General features: G+C 45.7%; 1 protein-coding gene across 4 annotated transcripts in view; it reads left to right on the top strand.

The window, feature by feature from the left end:
- LOC115125136 (estrogen-related receptor gamma-like) overlaps nucleotides 1-13,943 on the top strand; it is a 331,310-nt gene that overhangs the window by 220,846 nt on the left and 96,521 nt on the right. For all 4 annotated transcript variants that reach the window (XM_065004291.1, XM_065004290.1, XM_065004288.1 and 1 more), the window contains exon 4: nucleotides 395-511. In XM_065004291.1, the coding sequence (XP_064860363.1) occupies nucleotides 395-511 (117 nt within the window). The remainder of the gene's footprint in view (nucleotides 1-394; nucleotides 512-13,943) is intronic.

The raw sequence follows: 13,943 nt of genomic DNA, 5'->3' as shown, positions 1-13,943 counted from the left end.
GAAGGTGTATCTTGTTTCAGAGTTAATTGATTAATCATATCAGTGGATGCTTCCTGCTGTCACAGCACAGATTATGGGCTAGATCAGGTCACAAGCATGCTGCCATCCAAGGACAAGGACAGGCCTCGACTACAGTACTAAATGTGAACTCCCAACCAGATTCTGAAAGCAGATCTATTCTCTCATAGAATTTTAGCAGTACAAATAATGTGATCAAGTTATTGTGTCTGTCTGTCTGTCTGTGTCTGTGTGTCTGTGTGTGTGTGTCTCTCTCTCTCTCTCTCTCTCTCTCTCTTTCTATATATGTCTGTGATTGTGTGAGTGGTGTGTGCCCACTAGCTGCTAATAAACACTGTGTCTCCCTCTATCTTCCTCCCTACATGCCTTGCCACAGGGAACATTGAGTACAGCTGCCCTGCCACCAACGAGTGTGAGATCACTAAGAGGAGACGCAAGTCCTGCCAAGCCTGTCGCTTCATGAAGTGTCTAAACGTCGGTATGATGAGAGAAGGTAGGATACACTCGTTCGTTCACACACACACTCACTCTATTCTTTTCCTAATTGTCAACATGATGAGAGAAGATAAGGTGGGGGAGATACACACTTTTACTCATATGATGACATGAGTTTAAAGGGACATAGTCACACTTGTCATTGACATACTCACTGTTCTATCATTTCAACATGTTTAACCTACATGAAATGTGTAACATTAGGATCAATGAGGGAAGGTGTTAGAGAGAGAGAGAGGGAAAGAGATACTATTTTTGAGACACTCATAATTATATTCCAACTCTAAATCATATCCATGGAGAACACACACTCTTTCATTTACACACTCACTCCTTACCTCCTTCAGTCTCTTCACCCCTTGACACTATTATTAATTATAGAAAAGAAGAGAAACAAATGTGAGCGAGGGTGAACGAGGCAGAGCTAGAGAGAAAGAGAGAGGCAAGGTTATTAATTGATCAGCATGCTGGCCTCCTCCTCCTCTCCTCCTCCTCTCCTCCACTCCTCCTCCTCTCCTCCTCTCCTCCTCTCCTCCCCCTCTCCTCCTCTTCTCCTCCTCCTCCTCCTCCTCCTCCTCCTCCTCCTCCTCCTCCCCTTCTCCTCCTCTCCTTCCCCTCTCCCCCTCTCCTCCTCCTCCTCCTCCTCCTCCTCCTCCTCCTCCCTCTCCTTCCCCTCCTCCTCTCCTCCTTCTCCTCCTCCACTCCTCCTCCTCCTCTCCTCCTCTCCTCATTCTCCTCCTCCTCCTCCTCTCTCTCACACACACAGACACAGACAAACACAAACAGAGACAACAAACACAGACAAACACACACACACGGCTTGCAGGTACACACTCCCCCATTCACCTCTCCTGACAGCCAGGGTTTCACCCCATTCCAAACACATATCCATCAGAGAGGAGACATGCACACACACACACACACACACACACACACACACACACACACACACACACACACACACACACACACACACACACACACACACACACAACACACACAAACACACATAAACACACACATACACACGCATAAACACACACACATAAACACACACACACTCAGAGACACATACACACACTCAAAGACACATACACACACAGACATACACTCTCCCAGTGCATTTCTGTCTTGGCGTGCATCTCCCCACAGTCAGTTTGTTTTAAGCTGAATGTACATCTCATCGCCTCTCTTATCCGGTCGAGCCCGGGCATGTGTGTGTGTGTGTGTGTGTGTGTGTGTACCGCACAGTGCCAGCTCTCATTGTCTCACACTGCACATAGTGCAGGCTGTTTTCCCTGCTGTAAGTCCCTATCAGGTAGACACAGTATGTTGAACACACACAGACTCCCCCTAGTTTACCAGCTGGATCCAAACCTCAGGTCAGATTGTATGTAAAGGACACAGATGGACACAAACAGCTGGCATTGGTCATACAGTGGGAGGGGGGGAGGTGTTTACGTCGGTAGCTTGATGTGACACGTCATCCTCTAAGCAACCAGACAAACCAGCCTTTTGTGTGTTCCTGTGGCCTCCCCTACACACATACATACATCACTGTGGTCTCCCCTACCCACATACATTACTGTGGTCTCCCCTACACACATACATTACTGTGGCCTCCCCTACACACATACATCACTGTGGCCTCCTCTACCCACATACATCACTGTGGCCTCTCCTACACACATACACCACTGTGGCCTCCCCTACACACATACATCACTGTGGCCTCCCCTACACACATACATTACTGTGGCCTCCCCTACACACATACCTCACTGTGGCCTCCCCTACCCACATACATTACTGTGGCCTCCCCTACACACATACATCACTGTGGTCTCCCCTACACATATACATTACTGTGGTCTCCCCTACACACGTACATCACTGTGGCCTCCCCTACACACATACATCACTGTGGCCTCCCCTACACACATACACCACTGTGGCCTACACCATCACTGTGGTCTCCCTACCACATACATCACTGCTGTGGCCTCCCTACACATATACATCACTGTGGTCTCCCCTACCCACATACATCACTGTGGTCTCCCCTACACATATACATCACTGTGGTCTCCCCTACACACATACATCACTGTGGCCTCCCCTACACACATACATCACTGTGGCCTCCCCTACACATATACATCACTGTGGTCTCCCCTACCCACATACATCACTGTGGTCTCCCCTACCCACATACATCACTGTGGCCTCCCCTACCCACATACATCACTGTGGCCTCCCCTACACACATACATCACTGTGGCAGACCATGGCACCAACATTTTGTATAAAGGGCTTGAATTCAATACATGGGTCCTGCTCTACATATGAATAAGGGTCATTTGTATTCACACATTTTCTAAATTTCCCTCATGTCTCTTTTGGAGGGAGGGGTGGGACAACAATAAATATGGGTTCTTACATTTACATTTACATTTAAGTAATTTAGCAGACGCTCTTATCCAGAGCGACTTACAAATTGGTGCATTCACCTTATGACATCCAGTGGAACAGCCACTTTACAATAGTGCATCTAAATCTTTTAAGGGGGGGGGAGGGGATGAGAAGGATTACTTTATCCTATCCTAGGTATTCCTTAAAGAGGTGGGGTTTCAGGTGTCTCCGGAAGGTGGTGATTGACTCCGCTGTCCTGGCGTCGTGAGGGAGTTTGTTCCACCATTGGGGGGCCAGAGCAGCGAACAGTTTTGACTGGGCTGAGCGGGAACTGTACTTCCTCAGTGGTAGGGAGGCGAGCAGGCCAGAGGTGTGTTTGAGTGTTTGCACAAACACTCCACATCTCGTTGCTCCTCTACTTTATTTTCCCCCTCCCCTACACACATACATCACTGTGGCCACCCCTACACACATACATCACTGTGGCCTCCCCTACACACATACATTACTGTGGCAGACCATGGCACCTACATTTTGCTTCTCTACTTTATTTTCCCCCTCCCCTACACACATACATCACTGTGGCCTCCCCTACATACAAACACACACTCCACATCTCGTTGCTCCTCTACTTTATTTTCCCCAGGTATGATACAACTTTACCATTTACACTTCATTTATTAGCATACTTTGGCTTTTACATTTACGGTACTACCAATACAATATAAATGTAGCTTAGCGTTCCCCTTGAATATACAATATGTCTTTAGCTTAGCATTGCCTTTGTGTTTACAATACAACTTTAGCTTAGCATTCCCTGTGTGTCTACTGGATGATATTAGAACGTAGCCCCTGAAGTGGTTAGCATCCCAGCCTGGCCCTGGTAGTGACGTCTGAGGACGTTCATTGTGCCTGGCTAGTTCTGTTAGCATCACAGCTAACTCACGTTGTCATCACTTCTGCTGCTGGGAGGAAAGGTAGGGATGGGGGGGGTGAAGGGTGTCATGGGGATTATTTGTGGAGGTCCAGCAGCTCGCACCTCAAGGGGGAAATATGACAGAATCAGCCAAATCAGACAGGATAGCCTTTGCCCCCAACCCATACACCTTTCCCAATGCACACACAGAGGTATGGTATCCCACGGACACACACACCAAAACACACAGAGGTATGGTATCCCACGGACACACACACCAAAACACACAGAGGTATGGTATCCCACAGACACACACACCAAAACACACAGAAGGGCTATCAGCATCCTCATCTTATCACGATTTGAGAGGGAGGAGGCAGGGAAGGAGAATGGATCATATACCATCTTCATTCACCCTCTCATTCCATCTCTCTCTTTTTCTCTTTCTCCACTTCTATCTCTCTGTCATATCATCTCTTTCTATCTACCTGCAACACATCTTCTCTCTATTCTCACCAACTACTCCTCTTTCCATCCTTCTTTCTCCTTTTTGTTCATTCTTTCAGTCTTACTCTTCTTCTCGTTGCCTCCTCTGATCCTCTATTTCCTGCTCCATCTGATTCGAAGCCCCTCCCCCATATCTAACCCATTCCAACCGCTGCCCAGAATCCCCTTATGTGAGCCTTAGCACACTTCCCCTCCTAATGCCACACACACACACACACACACACACACACACACACACACACGCACACACACACACACACACACACTGACTAAACAAGCCGGGAACTTCTCAGAGAGGGAGAGAGAGATTATATTTTCTCATTCATATGCCACCCCAGAGTCCTGGTTAGGCCCATAGAGATAGGGGGGTAGAGGGATGGATGTAGGGAAGGAGGGAGAGATGGAGGTAGGGAGAGTAGGAGTGGTAGCAGTGATTGGATGCACCTACGAATATGTAACACTTAATGCATAAGCAGGCAATTGAAGTTGTCCAATTACTGTGTGTGTGTATATGTCTGTGTGCATGTGTGTGTGTATGTGTGCATGTCCGTGTATGTGTGTGTGTGTGTGTGTGTTTGTGTGTGTTAGTGTGTGTGTGTGGGGGGGGTACAGGAGAAAGAGAGAGGGGTAACAAGAAGGAGAGAGGGAGGTAAAGTACATGAGAAAGAGAGAGGGGTAACCAGAAGGAGACAGGGAGGTAAAGTACAGGAGAAAGAGAGAGGGGTAACCAGAAGGAGAGAGGGAGGTAAAGTACAGGAGAAAGAGAGAGGGGTAACCAGAAGGAGACAGGGAGAGGAGAGAGGGAGGTAAAGTACAGGAGAAAGAGAGAGGGGTAACCAGAAGGAGACAGGGATAGGAGAGAGGGAGGTAAAGTACAGGAGAAAGAGAGAGGGGTAACCAGAAGGAGACAGGGAGAGGAGAGAGGGAGGTAAAGGACAGGAGAAAGAGAGAGGGGTAACCAGAAGGAGACAGGGAGAGGAGAGAGGGAGGTAAAGTACAGGAGAAAGAGAGAGGGTTAACCAGAAGGAGACAGGGAGAGGAGAGAGGGAGGTAAAGTACAGGCGAAAGAGAGAGGGGTAACCAGAAGGAGACAGGGAGAGGAGAGAGGGAGGTAAAGTACAGGAGAAAGAGAGAGGGGTAACCAGAAGGAGACAGGGAAAGGAGAGAGGGAGGTAAAGTACAGGAGAAAGAGAGAGGGGTAACCAGAGGGAGACAGGGAGAGGAGAGAGGGAGGTAAAGTACAGGAGAAAGAGAGAGGGGTGGGTTAACTGCCTGTTCAGGGACAGAATGACAGATTTGTACCTTGTCAGCTCGGGGGTTTGAACTCGCAACCTTCCGGTTACTAGCCCAACGCTCTAACCACTAGGCTACCCTGCCGCCCCTCTGTCTCTCTCTCCCTCTCTCTATCTCCCTCTCTCTCTATCATCTCACTTCTTTTCACCACTTAATTTTAACCCACCTCTCTCTCTATCTCCCTCTCTCGCTATCATCTCACTTCTTTTCACCACTTCATTTTAGCCCACCTCTCTCTCTCTCCATCTCCCTCTCTCCATCTCCCTCTCTCGCTATCATCTCACTTCTTTTCACCACTTCATTTTAGCCCACCCCTCTCTCTCTCCACCTCTCTCTATCTCCCTCTCTCTATCTCCCTCTCTCGCTATCATCTCACTTCTTTTCACCACTTCATTTTAGCCAACCTCTCTCTCTCTCCACCTCTCTCTATCTCCCTCTCTCTCTCTCATCTCACTTCTTTTCACCACTTCATTTTAGCCCACCTCTCTCTCTCTCTCTCTCCACCCTCTCTCTATCTCCTCTATCGCTATCATCTCACTTCTTTTCGCCACTTCATTTTAGCCCACCTCTCTCTCCACCTCTCTCTATCTCCCTCTCATCTCCTCTCTCATCATCTCACTTCTTTTCACCACTTCATTTTAGCCCACCTCTCTCTCTCTCCCTCCACCTCTCTCTCCCTCTCTCGCTATCATCTCACTTCTTTTCACCACTTCATTTTAGCCCACCTCTCTCTCTCTCCACCTCTCTATCTCCTCTCTCTATCTCCTCTCTCGCTATCATCTCACTTCTTTTCACCACTTCATTTTAGCCCACCCTCTCTACCTCTCTCTATATCCCTCTCTCTATCATCTCCTTCTTTTCACCACTTAATTTTAGCCCACCTCTCTTTCTCTCTCTCCACCTCTCTCTATCTCCCTCTCTCGCTATCATCTCACTTCTTTTCACCACTTCATTTTAGCCCACCTCTCTCTCTCTCTCTCCACTCTATCTCCCTCTCTCTATCTCCCTCTCTCGCTATCTTCTCACTTCTTTTCACCACTTCATTTTAGCCCACCTCTCTCTCTCTCTCCACCTCTCTCTATCTCCCTCTCTCGCTATCATCTCACTTCTTTTCACCACTTAATTTTAGCCCACCTCTCTCTATCTCCCTCTCTCTATCTCCCTCTCTCGCTATCATCTCACTTCTTTTCACCACTTCATTTTAGCCCACCTCTCTTTCTCTCTCTCCACCTCTCTCTATCTCCCTCTCTCGCTATCATCTCACTTCTTTTCACCACTTCATTTTAGCCCACCTCTCTCTCTCTCTCTCCACCTCTCTCTATCTCCCTCTCTCTATCTCCCTCTCTCGCTATCATCTCACTTCTTTTCACCACTTCATTTTAGCCCACCTCTCTCTAACTCCACCTCTCTCTATCTCCCTCTCTCTATCTCCCTCTCTCGCTATCATCTCACTTCTTTTCACCACTTCATTTTAGCCCACCTCTCTCTATCTCCCTCTCTCTCGATCATCCATGTCCTTCTCTTTCCTCCCCTAGCAAAACATAACAACACATTGACAGAGGGGGGATGAGAGAAGAGAGAGGGAGGTGGTTCTAGTGGGGGTGGAGGGAGGGCTCTTTAGTGGTTCTAGTAGGGATGGAGGAAGGGCTCTTTAGTGGTTCCAGTAGGGATGGATGAAGGGCTCTTTAGTAGTTCTAGTGGGGATGGAGGAAGGGCTCTTTAGTGGTTCTAGTCGGGGTGGAGGGAGGGCTCTTTAGTGGTTCTAGTGGGGTGGAGGGAGGGCTCTTTAGTGGTTCTAGTGGGGATGGAGGAAGGGCTCTTTAGTGGTTCTAGTGGGGTGGAGGGAGGCCTCTTTAGTGGTTCCAGTAGGGATGGAGGAAGGGCTCTTTAGTGGTTCTAGTGGGGATGGAGGAAGGGCTCTTTAGTGGTTCTAGTGGGGGTGGAGGGAGGGCTCTTTAGTGGTTCTAGTGGGGGTGGAAGGAGGGCTCTTTAGTGGTTGGAGTGGGGGTGGAGGGAGGGCTCTTTAGTGGTTCTAGTGGGGGTGGAGGAAGGGCTCTTTAGTGGTTCCAGTAGGGATGGAGGGAGGGCTCTTTAGTGGTTCTAGTGGGGGTGGAGGGAGGGCTCTTTAGTGGTTCTAGTAGGGATGGAGGAAGGGCTCTTTAGTGGTTCTAGTAGGGATGGAGGAAGGGCTCTTTAGTGGTTCCAGTAGGGATGGAGGAAGGGCTCTTTAGTGGTTCTAGTGGGGATGGAGGAAGGGCTCTTTAGTGGTTCTAGTGGGGGTGGAGGGAGGGCTCTTTAGTGGTTCTAGTGGGGTGGAGGGAGGGCTCTAGTGGTTCTAGTGGGGATGGAGGAAGGGCTCTTTAGTGGTTCTAGTGGGGTGGAGGGAGGGCTCTTTCGTGGTTCTAGTGGGGATGGAGGAATGGCTCTTTACCCAATAATATAGTTACGTGGTTCCACCAGACAGAAGCGATATAGACATACAGGGGGAGGAGAAGAGATGTTATGACTATCTGTTTCCCTTAGACAGTTTGTATTTTCTGTCTGCTGGAGACAGAGAGAGAGACTGTATATATACATAATATGACATTTGTAATGTCTTTATTGTTTTGAAACTTCTGTATGTGTAATGTTTACTGTTCATTTTTATTGTTTATTTCACTTTTTTATAGTGTCTACCTCACTTGCTTTGGCAATGTTAACACATGTTTCCCATGCCAATAAAGCCCCTTGAATTGAATTGAATGGAAGTGAATTGAGAGAGAGAGAGAGAGAGAGAGAGAGAGAGAGAGAGAGAGAGAGAGAGAGAGAGAGAGAGAGAAGAGAGAGAGAGAGAGAGAGAGAGAGAGAGAGAGAGAGAGAGAGAGAGAGAGAGAGAGAGAGAGGGAACCACGTAACCACCTACAACCACCTAAGAGCGATTCCCAAACCTTCCATAAGAAAGCCATCACCTACAGAGAGATGAGCCTGAAGAATAGTCCCCTAAGCAAGCTGGTCATGGGGCTCTGTTCACAAACAGAAACAGACCCCACAGAGCCCCAGGACAGCAACACAATTAGACCCAACCAAATCATGAGAAAACAAAAAGAGAATTACTTGACACATTGGAAAGAATTAACAAAAAAACTGAGCAAACTAGAATGCTATTTGGCCCTAAACAGAGAGTACACAGTGGCAGAATACCTGACCACTGTGACTGATCCAAACTTAAGGAACGCTTTGAATATGTACAGACTCAGTGAGCATAGCCTTGCTATTGAGAAAGGCTGCCGTAGGCAGACCTGGCTCTCAAGAGAAGACAGGCTATGTGCTCACTGCCCACAAAATGAGGTGGAAACTGAGCTGCACTTCCTAACTTCCTGCCAAATGTATGACCATATTAGAGACACATATTTCTCTCAGATTACATAGACCCACACATTTGATAAACCCCCAATTTTGATAAACTCCCATATCTACTGGGTAAAATAACACAGTGTGACATCACAGCAGCAGCAAGATTTGTGACCTGATTTGCCACAAGAAATGAGCAACCAGAGAAGAACAAACACCATTGTAAATAAAACCCACATTTAAGTTTATTTATTTTCCTCGTCTCTACTTGAACTATTTGCACATCGTTACAACACTGTATATAGACATAATATGACATTAGACATCTATTTTGCAACTTTTGTGTGTAATGTTTTCTGTTCATTTTTTTTTTTTTTTTTCACTTTTGCGTCAGACTAGCGAGTTGAGACTAGTGGTGCCTTGGTGGTCTGGTCCCAGAGGAGTGCAGTGTATCTGTCTGTGGAGACATAGGAGAGCTAATGGTTATCTGGGACTGGAGCAGCCTGCCTGGGAGAGAGAATGTATGTGTGTAGGAGACATTCCCATAGTCACACACACACACACACACACACACACACACACACACACACACACACACACACACGCACACAGTCACGGGTCTATTGCTTTTGAAAATGCCTGATGTCGATGCACTCAGACAACCAAACACACTCAGACAACCAAACACACTCAGACAACCAAACACACTCAGACAACCAAACACACACAAACACTAGCACTCTAGAGGAGAGATGACTGACTGACAATCTGTGTTATCCTCAATAGAGTGTATCTGTGTTAGCCTCAATAGAGTGTATCTGTGTTAGCCTCAATAGAGTGTATCTGTGTTAGCCTCAATAGAGTGTATCTGTGTTAGCCTCAATAGACTTGATCTGTGTTAGCCTCAATAGAGTGTATCTGTGTTAGCCTCAATAGACTTGATCTGTGTTAGCCTCAATAGAGTGTTTCTGTGTTAGACTCAGTAGAGTGTATCTGTGTTAGCCTCAGTACAGTGTATCTGTGTTAGCCTCAATAGAGTGTTTCTGTGTTAGCCTCAGTAGAGTGTTTCTGTGTTAGCCTCAGTAGAGTGTTTCTGTGTTAGCCTCAGTAGAGTATTTCTGTATTAGCCTCAGTAGAGTGTTTCTGTGTTAGCCTCAGTAGAGTATTTCTGTGTTAGCCTCAGTACAGTGTATCTGTGTTAGCCTCAATAGAGTGTTTCTGTGTTAGCCTCAGTAGAGTGTTTCTGTGTTAGCCTCAGTAGAGTGTTTCTGTGTTAGCCTCAGTAGAGTATTTCTGTATTAGCCTCAGTAGAGTGGTTCTGTGTTAGCCTCAGTAGAGTGTTTCTGTGTTAGCCTCAGTAGAGTGTTTCTGTGTTAGCCTCAGTAGAGTGTTTCTGTGTTAGCCTCAGTAGAGTATTTCTGTGTTAGCCTCAATATAGTGTTTCTGTGTTAGCCTCAATAGAGTTTATCTGTGTTAGCCCCAATATAGTGCATCTGTGTTAGCCTCAATATAGTGTTTCTGTGTTAGCCTCAATAGAGTTTATCTGTGTTATCCCCAATATAGTGCATCTGTGTTAGCCTCAATATAGTGCATCTGTGTGAGCCTCAATATAGTGTTTCTGTGTTAGCCTCAATAGAGTTTATCTGTGTTAGCCCCAATATAGTGCATCTGTGTTAGCCTCAATATAGTGTTTCTGTGTTAGCCTCAATAGAGTTTATCTGTGTTAGCCCCAATATAGTGCATCTGTGTTAGCCTCAAAATTGTGTTTCTGTGTTAGCCTCAGTAGAGTGTTTCTGTGTTAGCCTCAGTAGAGTATTTCTGTGTTAGCCTCAGTAGAGTGTTTCTGTGTTAGCCTCAATAGAGTGTTTCTCTGTTAGCCTCAGTAGAGTGTTTCTGTGTTAGCCTCAATATAGTGCATCTGTGTTGGCCTCAGTAGAGTGTTTCTGTGTTAGCCTCAATAGAGTGTTTCTGTGTTAGCCTCAGTAGAGTGTTTCTGTGTTAGCCTCAGAAGAGTATTTCTGTGTTAGCCTCAGGAGAGTATTTCTGTGTTAGCCTCAGTAGAGTGTTTCTGTGTTAGCCTCAGAAGAGTATTTCTGTGTTAGCCTCAGTAGAGTATTTCTGTGTTAGCCTCAGTACAGTGTATCTGTGTTAGCCTCAATAGAGTGTTTCTGTGTTAGCCTCAGTAGAGTGTTTCTGTGTTAGCCTCAGTAGAGTGTTTCTGTGTTAGCCTCAGGAGAGTATTTCTGTGTTAGCCTCAGTAGAGTGTTTCTGTGTTAGCCCAGTAGAGTATTTCAGTAGAGTATTTCTGTGTTAGCCTCAGTACAGTGTATCTGTGTTAGCCTCAATAGAGTGTTTCTGTGTTAGCCTCAGTAGAGTGTTTCTCTGTTAGCCTCAGTAGAGTGTTTCTGTGTTAGCCTCAATATAGTGCATCTGTGTTAGCCTCAGTAGAGTGTTTTCTTTGTTAGCCTCAATAGAGTGTTTCTGTGTTAGCCTCAGTAGAGTGTTTCTGTGTTAGCCTCAGTAGAGTATTTCTGTGTTAGCCTCAGTAGAGTGTTTCTGTGTTAGCCTCAATAGAGTTTATCTGTGTTAGCCCCAATATAGTGCATCTGTGTTAGCCTCAATATAGTGCATCTGTGTTAGCCTCAAAATAGTGTTTCTGTGTTAGCCTCAGTAGAGTGTTTCTGTGTTAGCCTCAGTAGAGTGTTTCTGTGTTAGCCTCAGTAGAGTGTTTCTGTGTTAGCCTCAGTAGAGTGTTTCTGTGTTAGCCTCAGTAGAGTGTTTCTGTGTTAGCCTCAATATAGTGCATCTGTGTTAGCCTCAGTAGAGTGTTTTCTTTGTTAGCCTCAATAGAGTGTTTCTGTGTTAGCCTCAGTAGAGTGTTTCTGTGTTAGCCTCAGTAGAGTGTTTCTGTGTTAGCCTCAGTAGAGTGTTTCTGTGTTAGCCTCAATATAGTGCATCTGTGTTAGCCTCAGTAGAGTGTTTTCTTTGTTAGCCTCAATAGAGTGTTTCTGTGTTAGCCTCAGTAGAGTGTTTCTGTGTTAGCCTCAGTAGAGTATTTCTGTGTTAGCCTCAATATAGTGTTTCTGTGTTAGCCTCAATAGAGTTTATCTGTGTTAGCCTCAATATAGTGCATCTGTGTTAGCCTCAATATAGTGTTTCTGTGTTAGCCTCAATAGAGTTTATCTGTGTTATCCCCAATATAGTGCATCTGTGTTAGCCTCAATATAGTGCATCTGTGTGAGCCTCAATATAGTGTTTCTGTGTTAGCCTCAATAGAGTTTATCTGTGTTAGCCCCAATATAGTGCATCTGTGTTAGCCTCAATATAGTGTTTCTGTGTTAGCCTCAATAGAGTTTATCTGTGTTAGCCCCAATATAGTGCATCTGTGTTAGCCTCAATATAGTGCATCTGTGTTAGCCTCAAAATTGTGTTTCTGTGTTAGCCTCAGTAGAGTGTTTCTGTGTTAGCCTCAGTAGAGTATTTCTGTGTTAGCCTCAGTAGAGTGTTTCTGTGTTAGCCTCAATAGAGTGTTTCTCTGTTAGCCTCAGTAGAGTGTTTCTGTGTTAGCCTCAATATAGTGCATCTGTGTTGGCCTCAGTAGAGTGTTTCTGTGTTAGCCTCAGTAGAGTGTTTCTGTGTTAGCCTCAGTAGAGTGGTTCTGTGTTAGCCTCAGTAGAGTGTATCCTTGTTAGCCTCAATAGAGTGTTTCTGTGTTAGCCTCAGTAGAGTGTTTCTGTGTTAGCCTCAGTAGAGTGTTTCTGTGTTAGCCTCAGGAGAGTATTTCTGTGTTAGCCTCAGTAGAGTGTTTCTGTGTTAGCCTCAGTAGAGTATTTCTGTGTTAGCCTCAGTAGAGTATTTCTGTGTTAGCCTCAGTACAGTGTATCTGTGTTAGCCTCAATAGAGTGTTTCTGTGTTAGCCTCAGTAGAGTGTTTCTGTGTTAGCCTCAGTAGAGTGTTTCTGTGTTAGCCTCAGGAGAGTATTTCTGTGTTAGCCTCAGTAGAGTGTTTCTGTGTTAGCCTCAGTAGAGTATTTCTGTGTTAGCCTCAGTACAGTGTATCTGTGTTAGCCTCAATAGAGTGTTTCTGTGTTAGCCTCAGTAGAGTGTTTCTCTGTTAGCCTCAGTAGAGTGTTTCTGTGTTAGCCTCAATATAGTGCATCTGTGTTAGCCTCAGTAGAGTGTTTTCTTTGTTAGCCTCAATAGAGTGTTTCTGTGTTAGCCTCAGTAGAGTGTTTCTGTGTTAGCCTCAGTAGAGTATTTCTGTGTTAGCCTCAGTAGAGTGTTTCTGTGTTAGCCTCAGTAGAGTATTTCTGTGTTAGCCTCAGTACAGTGTATCTGTGTTAGCCTCAGTACAGTGTATCTGTGTTAGCCTCAATAGAGTTTTTCTGTGTTAGCCTCAGTAGAGTGTTTCTGTGTTAGCCTCAGTAGAGTGTTTCTGTGTTAGCCTCAGTAGAGTATTTCTGTGTTAGCCTCAGTACAGTGTATCTGTGTTAGCCTCAGTATAGTGTTTCTGTGTTAGCCTCAGTAGAGTGTTTCTGTGTTAGCCTCAGTAGAGTGTTTCTGTGTTAGCCTCAGTAGAGTGTTTCTGTGTTAGCCTCAGTAGAGTATTTCTGTGTTAGCCTCAATATAGTGCATCTGTGTTAGCCTCAATATAGTGTTTCTGTGTTAGCCTCAATAGAGTTTATCTGTGTTAGCCTCAATATAGTGCATCTGTGTTAGCCTCAATATAGTGTTTCTGTGTTAGCCTCAATAGAGTTTATCTGTGTTAGCCCCAATATAGTGCATCTGTGTTAGCCTCAATATAGTGCATCTGTGTTAGCCTCAAAATAGTGTTTCTGTGTTAGCCTCAGTAGAGTGTTTCTGTGTTAGCCTCAGTAGAGTATTTCTGTGTTAGCCTCAGTAGAGTGTTTCTGTGTTAGCCTCAGTAGAGTGTTTCTGTGTTAGCCTCAGTAGAGTGTTTCTGTGTTAGCCTC

The sequence above is a fragment of the Oncorhynchus nerka genome, linkage group LG18 (assembly GCF_034236695.1).
Source record: "Oncorhynchus nerka isolate Pitt River linkage group LG18, Oner_Uvic_2.0, whole genome shotgun sequence".
Taxonomy (NCBI): Eukaryota; Metazoa; Chordata; class Actinopteri; order Salmoniformes; family Salmonidae; genus Oncorhynchus; species Oncorhynchus nerka.
Note: the sequence above shows the minus strand (reverse complement) of the source record. Positions and strands in the feature narration are given on the sequence as shown.